Genomic DNA, 10,002 nt, shown 5'->3' with positions numbered 1-10,002 from the left:
CTGTTTGGTCCCATGAAAAAACTCATGGGCCAGATAACACTTCTAATCGGATGATGAAATGATATCGGTTGGATGCAGTTGCAGTTGGCTATACGCCCAGAAAACAAAGTTTTATGAATGAAACTTGTGCCAAGATGAGAGAATTCTCGAGGAACATGGTTCTTATGTTGAAAAATAGCTAAAACATTTCAATTTTTTCTGCATAGTATGGAAGAGAAGGCCGGATAATATGATAACACAAAGTGTTGATCTTAGATAATGGGACGAAAAGTTGTTGAATGATAGCCTATATCAAGCTGTCACATATATTTTTAAATAAATGAAAATCCAGGTGAAGTAAGTCTTTTATATTGGAAATGGGAGTGGGAAAACGTGTAAAAAGAAAAGGTGAGAAACATTTAATTGTCTATAAGAGATAAAAAAGCATGATTTATTACGAGTGAAAACAGTAAGATCTCATATTTGTATGGTCTGGAGGTAGTAAAAGTATGAAAGCATTTATAGGAGAAAATTTAATCAAAATATAAAATACTTTAAATATATCTGAGAGATCAAAACGAATTTTGCGATGGACTTAAAATCGTTATCCCTTTATTCTGTAAAATACGTTCTGAAGACTCGCTATGGCTGAGTGGATAAAACCGCTGAATACTAGAGGTTGATTGTGGGTTCGGTCCTCGCCAACCGGCTAGTCACATAGAGTTTTCCGGATTTTTTTCACGTTAGTAACACTTAAACAGGAGCCAGTTTCTCTTGGAAAGGATTCTATTACTCTTTGGCTAGATCGCCCTCGTGACGTGTTGCTTTCAACGAGCTAGAATATACTACATAGAGTTGGTGAAGCGATGCCATGTTGGAAGAAAATTGAATATACGTCCACCATTTTCCTTTTAGTCAAGGGAGCATGGCATTTGTGTTGTGTAAAGGCAACGAACTAGAATATTCTAACATCATATCATAAAAGAGCTTCTTGTCTCGAAAATTGTTAACAGAGACTTATCACACTGCTATTGGTAACTTACCAGTAGCAGTGTGATAAGTCTCTGTTATCTCTACTATAGTGTTTGAGATATTATTTTCAATATTCTAATTCCTTGTAAAAGTGTGCAAAGGAAAGGAAAAGTTTGGGACCAAGTGGCGGATTAACCATTAGGCTGAGTAGGTTTAAGCCTAGGAACCAAGAAAGGGGGGAAGCCCGAGAGAAAAAAGAAAACAAATGATTTCCTTTTTTTTCTGTCGGGCTTCCCTCTCTTCTTTCTTCTTATTATGATGCAACGATATGTTCTTTGACTTACCTTATTATCACTTTGTTCTATTCAACAAAGGATGGACAGGGAGAACTTACTGATGTTCAGCTTAGGGCCTAGTGATAGTTGATCTCCCACTGCATTGGACGTCTAGGGTGGCTGTTTCGCCGAACTTTCCGTTTCTGGTTTGTTCTGACCTGATTGGGGCTCTGGGCGTCAGTAAGATAACCGCCCGATCTCGAGATATTATGTACAAACACTTAAAAACTCTTCTTTCTAGCTTTAACAGCTGCAAACTCGGAAATCACATCTTCAAAATTTATATTTTGTGTTGACTTGTGATCTATTGTTAATATGCCAAGATTTGTTAAATTTCATTTGGGTCAATGTTGCCCGCAAGTAATTTTTAATTAATTTTAGTTTGCTGAAACTTCTCTCACACGAAGCAACTGATACGCAAATTGTCAGAAATAACTTTAGTGCGACCATAAGATTCGAAAGAGATTCTGTAAAATTAAATTATTTAATATAGAAAACTTGGTTAAATGGCTTCAAGCCTAAGTGATTTATCGTTGAAAAACGTTGTGATAGTTTATTTAAGTTTTTATTTTTTTACGGTCGGGTGTCACCCGTTTAGGGGTGACACCAGGTGCGGGCCGCCCCGCCGCCCCTTACCTACGCCACTGTTTCCAGGCAATAGATCGTATAAGGTGCTAAAGATTGCTTTAAATTGTACCGTTGTTTCACAGGAACGTGTACATTTGCTGTGATGTTGTAATCACTCGTTACCGTAGTCATTAAGTTCACAGTCACTCACCATTTTTCTGACTGTATAAATTTAATTGTAATAAGTGATAACGCAAGAAAACTTGTTATTTGTTATTCTGTTATTCGCTGACGGAATATTTTGTCAAAAGCCGGACTAAGCACGTCGGTGGAACTATTGAACCAGACACTAGACAATGGACGGTAAGACAGAACTGTCTAGGCTAAAACCGAACGGTTAGCAACACTACAATTGCATAAATATGTATGGCCGACAGGTTAAGGTGATAGCCTACCGCTCTGGGGAACCCGAAATGGAATTAAAAAACTCCAGGAATTTTTCGGATGGTGGTCCACCCAGATAAGTTGTGTCATATCCCTCACCACTCAACTGCTCTATTGTGGGCCTGGCCGAGCCCATAATGGGATCTCTTAGTGCCCACAGGGCGGAAAGAGTTAAAAATATCCTAGTCTGTGTAAGGTTGCCGACAAGGGTGAATATATGTCAAGAAGATCGAAGAGTCGTCAGTGGCATAGCGAACATAACTGGCGCCCGGGGCACGACACTTTATTGGCGCCCCCTCTTTCTTCCAGAAACAAATCTTGTTTGTCTTGGAGACCATTTGGCGCCCTCTGCGAGTGAAGCCCGGGGCATGATAGATCCCCCTCGCCCCCTCGCTACGCTAGTGAGGGTTGTATGTGGGCGATCGGCACCGAGACAGACTCTACGGTTACAAGAAACCATTTATTTGACACGAAAAAACGTTTACAAGATTTCCGCGATCTTGGAAGTTCTGAGTCGGGGGACTTTTGGGTCTTCCTTTCTTTTCCACTATAGCTTCAAATGAAGGAGTGTCATTGGTTCGCGAATAACAGTTCCCTCGACATCTCGATAATTTCGGGGCGATGCGGTCGACTTCCGGTGATGGAAAGATTTCGATCCGAGATCAGGAGACGGAGACGAAGATGGGCACTAGACACACACACACACACACACACACACACACACACGACAATTGGTCCGACGCTTGGAACTTTTGGGAGAAGCTGTAGCGTCCTTGAATCCCCGGGGTTTTATTAATTTCCGTCCTCGATTGCCAATTTCGATTGGTGGCTTTTCCTCGTTGTCGCTTTCTAAGTGGATGACCACTCGTTACTATGTGTAATGAGATCTCAACTCAGATCGCGGGAGAGGTCAAAATCGAAGTTTAATTCGATCCCCAACCGGAGATGACCGATAAACTTACATTCATCTATTGTTTAAAAGTTACATTCACATTAATAATAACTCTTGCAATTATCAAAAATTGGATTTACACTTATCTTTTAATTATGAAGGCATCGCGTATCTTAAACTTTAAATATTTAAAGCAAGACACGTAATATGAAACTGTCACTGTGGATATGAAAACTGAAGATGAATTTTTCACAATAAAAGAATTCTAACAAATGGGATTGATTGTTACTTCATATTAATTTCTGAAGCATTGTTTCAATTCAATTGTTTTTCTAATTACGCGTTTTTTAAAATAAAATTATTTAAATTCGACGTTGACACAAGTAAATTAAAATGATTAATTAATTAAAAAATGATTTTATTTTTCAAAATATTACATTGTTTTAGTGTTTCCTGATGCACATGCTTATGAATCAAATAGAACGAATGAAACTGTATATGAAGATTTTCTTATAAACAAGTTTACAAGTATACAGTCTTCTCGCAATAGACAGGCAGATAAGATTCACGTGATATTGACCAATCATTTCTCACTAATCTAAATAAGCCTTCTTCGTCTTGGCGTTAGAAAATGTAATCATTGTCATCATTTTCCAATTAAGCTTGCCAAATTTCGGAACTCTCCTAGCAAATCCGGGAGAGTTGGCAAGCCTATTTTCAATCGAAGAAATTACATTGGATTCTATTCGTTTTGTTGGAATAATTTGTCAGTTTGACATCATCTGTTACAGTGAGCAAGGGCGCGTTCGTTACTGGCGGTCGCTCTGTCTCCCCGCTATTACGGGAATGCGCCGCTGTTTGTAGGCAGTTAGGAACAACGGTGAAAAAAAGATGGCGGCACCCTTACTCGATAGTATCGTGATGGAGGAATCTATGATTTTAAAATATATAAAGGGACTTTTCTTTTGAGACAAAAGAAGGGTCCTTTGCATAATGGCTTGCTAAGAATAAGAGACCCACTTAGTGCTCACAGAGCGGAAAGAGTAAAAAGAAAAAGTTAACATTAACACTAATAATTATAACTGTTTTTTTCTAAAATATTATTTTATAAGTTATAAAATAATTTTTCATTACTGAATAATAATTATACTGTATATGAAAACATATTTAAAAAGTAGTACAAAAATATTTTTAATTCAGAAAATCGTCGTTAGAGTGCACTACGTGTTTTGCACTCGTATGTTTTACGTTCTGTGATCATCTCTTAATGTCAGATATAAGGAGTTGAAAATGTGTGAAAACGAAGGAGAACCAGTTAGAAAGGTGAGAAATTAACAATAGATTTGCTTTAGGCACGTAGATTTTTATATCAATAACATATACTGTATATATTTTGAGTAGAAGATACTTTTAGATGAATGTGTATATATGTATATACGTACAAATTACCCAAAAGTAACTTCTACTTGTATTTATTGTGCCTGGCTGAAAGATGAAATTATCAATTGAAAAATTAATGTTATTTAAGCAATTTTGATTTATTTAAAATTATATATTGCACATAATGCATGTAGATTGGCATCTACTCTTACAATACATTAATATCTATGTATAAATTGATGTTTTTAAATGTTTATTTCTTATAATTTACAAACAAATACAAAAAAAATTTAAATGTATATATGTACAAAGTTAACATCTTTACACATCTTTGATTATACAAAATAAAAATGGGTATGTATATATATAATGGGTATGTGTGTATATATGTATATATACATACATACATACCCATTTTTATTTTGTATAATCAATAATATATATGTATAATAATAATATAATATATATATATATATATATATATATATAATAATAATAATAAATAAAAACATATATGTATATGTATATATATGTTGATATTGCATATTCTTTTGGTTGTTTTTACTGCTGCACAAAAAGAAAAGATAAGTGACAAGATAAAAGATACACTTATCTTTTCTTTTTGTGTTGTGGATTTGTTCCAAAGAATGCCATGTAAAAAAATTGTGTAAAAAGTGCAGTATATGCATCCTGTAGAAAAAATGCTTGATGGGATCCATAACTTCAATGGAACAAAAAAATAACCGATTTACAAAAGAAACATGAACTTTTTATTGTAACATCATTTATTGTTAACATTATTTGTATGTAAATATCATAAACACAAGGTAGCATAGAAAACATAAAATCAACATACAGCATTCTGTAATACATAGTACTGGACCGTGCTTAAAGAAAATTAATTCTTGATTTCAATAAAAAAGCAACTTTTTAACAATAACAGTTTTAACAAAAAGTTAAATTAAAAAACTTTCAAATAAACTGTTTTACCAATGTAAAATATCGATTGCATGAAAATAGGATTAGTTTTCTTTTGTTGACTGTCTTATTTTAAAATTGCATAAAATGGACCTTGTAAAAAGAGGGATAGGTGTATTGTACTCATTACAATGAAGGCTGAGTGGGTCTCAGAGCAGCAATTAATATTTTGTTGCTTACTCCAGGGAATTGAATCCCGGCTATCTGGTTCACAAGTCAGAGCACCAGTCAGTACTTCAGTTTACACTCATATGATGTCTTAGGTATACAAAGGAAGCCCCAGATCTAGTCCTGCTAATGAGCTCTCTACTATGCATTGGATAGGGGTGGATAAGAAATCATTGGTGAAAAGGTAAAACAGTGTCTTTACATTAAAAGTTCTTTATTGTGTTTAAAGTTTACAAATGTCAGTGTAAATAACTTTGTAGCTTACTTTAAATATCACTGATGGTCCAAATTGATTAACAAACAAAAGTACTGCATAATGTTTACTATTTATAAGTGAATATTTAGTTAATCAGAAATCTAAGAATATACAGATTCTGGAAATAAAATTTAACTTAATACATTTATTGATTTTTGATCATTAATATCTTTATATAAGTTTCACTTAACCAAAAATAGTGTAAAATTTCATTTTGGTTTCTGATTTGGCTGCAAAATCTGGTTTCAGGCAGACTTTACCTGTCTGTGAAAAATGTAATAATGTCAGATTGGATGCCTGAGAAAAAGTATTGATATCAGTATCGGACAAAAAGTACTCAGTATTGAAGGAAAGTATCAATACCATATCAGTATTGGTAGTATCGGGACATTCCTATTGATTTAAATCTTGCAGAGATTGTGAAATCAAATGTGTCTAATGAATTGGTAAGAAAAGTTACAATTACTTTTTTCAAATTGAAAGTGAGAGAAAATTGGAGTTTTGTGTACTAATAACTTTAATTAATTCATTTTATATGATTAATAATTTTATTTCAAACTTAGAACATGTACATTACTCATAACATAAGAAAATATATACAATTGTGTTCACTTATAATGAACTCTCAGCTATAACAAACCAATTTTAAAAGTATGAATGAAACACCATAAGAGCAATGATATTTTTCCAGCTACAACAAACCATAAGTGAAGTTTAAAATGTTTGTTTTTTCCCACAGTTGGCGACCAACTTAGTGCACCAATTATATTAACAAAGTTCAGATAGTTCAATATGCTGAATCTGGTCTGTCAAGAAGACACCTTGCGACAAACTGTTGAGTTGTTGGCTAGAAGTAATCTTCTTCCGGCAGTTGGAGAACAAACAGCAAGACAAATCCAGACTTGACTTGAACCTTGTTGTACACTTGAAGATCCAAACCAAACTTAGATGAAACTGATGTATACCCTGACATTACGAAGCAAACTTCCTGAAGTTCCTGTGTTGAAGTGAACTTGCTTCTGACGTGAAGTCCTAAGCCAAACTTAAATCTCCCATTTCGACATTAACCTTTTTATAACTGTCGACAGCGGGCTCGATGACCAATCAGTGCTTACTGAGCTGTAGGACTATGCAAATAATGTGTGGTGCGATTCCCTGCCAACCAATCAGCTGTTATCGGTTGTAATGCTATGCAAATATGTAGAGTGGTGTGATCCTTGTCCAATGAGTGATTAGTTGCTCTGTTGGAGGTCCAATGGAGGTGTGATGATCTGATGACCAATCAGTGGCCACGCATTCAAAATCCAACAGTCTTTCTTGGCCATTACTATTTTAAAAATAAATGGGAATCGTGTTCTTACATGATCCTATCCTGACACCATATATAACGAACAATATTTGGATTTAAAAAATGAAAATTATTACTTATAATGGATTATGCGTACAAAGAATACTCTCGAGTTATTACTAGGTTTTTAAATAAAACTTTTTCCTGTAACATAATGGGAGTGACATGAAAGGGTTAATTAACTACCAGTAATTTTAGTGCACACATTTATTTACCTAATTTTTTATCAGAAATTCATACAGTTAGTTTAATCAGCACTTCGAAGTGCTGATTAAACTAACTGTGTGAATCCGTAAATCAAGACCGAAACATGTATAGGGTCATCCATAATCATAATGAAAAATGTGTCCAAAAATAATTCTAAATAAAAATAAAAATCAAGAAAAGGAAATTGAACCAGCATACTCTACAAATGTAGTGAAGACAGAAGAATAGAAAATTACCATAACCATAAAGAAGACAGATTCACAAGATTTTTACTGGACTTGTTTAGTATTGCTGTGTTACTGTCCTAGTAATAATTTAGAATCCTATTAATAAAGTGCATGTAATTGTAATATTTGTACTATTAATGTATATTGTAATGTATACATTGATAAGGGCCAGTATGGCTGAAATGTATTTTGGTTAAGTTAATTAAATAGGCTGGGTGTATAATAAACCTGTTCATTAGTACTTACTAATGAACAGGTTTATTATACACCCAGCCTATTTAATTTTTTTATAAAAAAATAACAGTTTTTTAAGTAACCATGCGCATTTATATTGATGTTTTAACAAGCAACTTTCTATATAATAATTTGTTACATTTTATCTTTTGAGACATTAAACTTTAGTTTTTTAAAATTAGGTTGTTTTATTTCTTATCTGATATAATGAACATCAGTTTTTACAAACTGTCAGAACAGGTTTGTTATAAGTGGACACTACTGTATTTAAAAAATGTAACAATAAATGATACAGTATTGCTGAAATGTGTAACTATTATATAAATTTTTCATAGTAGACAAAACATCATATTGAACTCTTCCATTTTTATTCATGTAATGAATTAATCATTCCTATATATGTAAAAAGTCATACATTTTTTAAGTATTAATTCAGATAGTTTTAAAATCTTATTAAAAACACTGTATAAATTCCTTCACTAATATCAAGTTGGTGTATGTAATCTCAAAAGAATAAGAGAATAACTGAAGTCTTAAACTAAGCTTGACTCAGGAATAACAACCATATGACAAGTGCTAAAGATATTGATCTGTCTCTCTGAGACAGATTGTCCCAAATTTTTATGGAAGATTTCATTCTCATCACTCAGTTACCCATGGTATTATAGCCAAACTCATGATGGATATGAAAAAAGATCCTCTTACTGCATGTAAGGTGGCAAACAGTAGAAACTTCATATAAAAATATTAGAAAAAAGTTTTAAAATTTTTTACATAATCAAACTAGAAAATTTTTAATAAATTATATTGATTTATTAATCTGCTAATTGTGTTATGATGAATTTTTGATGGATACTTAGAGTTTTATTAACTAGATGCATAACTAATATCTCAATACATTTAGCTGTTAGTTCACAAAATGAATAGCCTCAATGTGTTAAGTATGTTTTTAAACATATTTAAAAGATATTATCTCAGTGTTAAAGAGGTAGAGAATACAAACATTTTAGTTAATATGTATATTCAATAGTTTGATCTACATTTAGTCTGTAAATTTTGAAATTTCTCTAAAATAAACTCACTCCATTTTAAAAAATTGCCAGGACAAATTTACAAAAAAATGTATTTCTTGGTAGACTATACATACAGGATGAGTCAATTTCATTTGATCCTTTCACACGCTCTTGAGTAGCCTATGGACAAGTAGCCTACAATGAAAGGTTGACTCTGCTGGAGAATCATTATTACCTCAAGAGCATGTGAAAGGATCGAATAAAATTGACTCATCCTGTATGTATAGTCTACCAAGAAATATATTTTTTTATAAACTCACTCCAGTTTATATTATAAGATGACATTAACTGCATAGATTAATATAGTTCTCTGCAGCTTACAAGCATAATGACAGAGAAAAATTATCAATAAATATGTATTTAATTTGTTATTGTTTGTTCATTTTTTTTATATTTATAAATTTCTTTTAAAATGTTTTGATGATCTTGAAAAATAAGATCTAAGTAGAATAGTAATTCTCAGACTTTTTAAAAAAATGCCCATGTTTTTGTGAAAAGATCTTGCCAACCCTCTACACTTTCCATATAATTAAACTATAAATTTTTTAATGGATTTTATTTTAATTAATAATAAAACTAACATAGTCATAACCACAATGTAATAATTTTAATGAAATAAACATCGAAATTCAGATTTTCAGTACACTATAACACTAAAATGTTAAAGTGTACTGAAAATCATAGATAGAATATCAAGTATGTGTTGTAGTTTAAACAAAAATAAACGATACAGTAGAGCCTCGAAAACTCGGCACTCCGGATAACTCAGCCACACCTTGGCAGGGCAAAAAAAATCCTTAGTTAATTAATTTTCATTATAGACAGCTTTATGCCTCATAAAGTATTTTTCTGAGGTCTGTCTTATCAGGTAAATTACTGTACACAGTGTATTCATTAATTTTCATTTTCATGTAGTAAAGGCTCTATGCCTTCATAAAGGAT

General features: G+C 32.7%; 1 protein-coding gene across 1 annotated transcript in view; it reads left to right on the top strand.

Moving 5' to 3' along the window:
* Positions 1-4,379: 4,379 nt before the first annotated feature.
* Positions 4,380-10,002, top strand: part of LOC111621740 (ATP-dependent RNA helicase abstrakt-like) — a 66,770-nt gene continuing 61,147 nt past the window's right edge. Inside the window, exon 1 of the mRNA XM_023363967.1 lies at positions 4,380-4,512. Within this exon, the coding sequence (XP_023219735.1) occupies positions 4,480-4,512 (33 nt within the window). The 5' untranslated portion in view covers positions 4,380-4,479. The remainder of the gene's footprint in view (positions 4,513-10,002) is intronic.

The sequence above is a fragment of the Centruroides sculpturatus genome, unplaced genomic scaffold, assembly GCF_000671375.1.
Source record: "Centruroides sculpturatus isolate CEXI.00-Female unplaced genomic scaffold, Cexi_2.0 scaffold21, whole genome shotgun sequence".
In the NCBI taxonomy this organism is placed as follows: domain Eukaryota; kingdom Metazoa; phylum Arthropoda; class Arachnida; order Scorpiones; family Buthidae; genus Centruroides; species Centruroides sculpturatus.
Note: the sequence above shows the minus strand (reverse complement) of the source record. Positions and strands in the feature narration are given on the sequence as shown.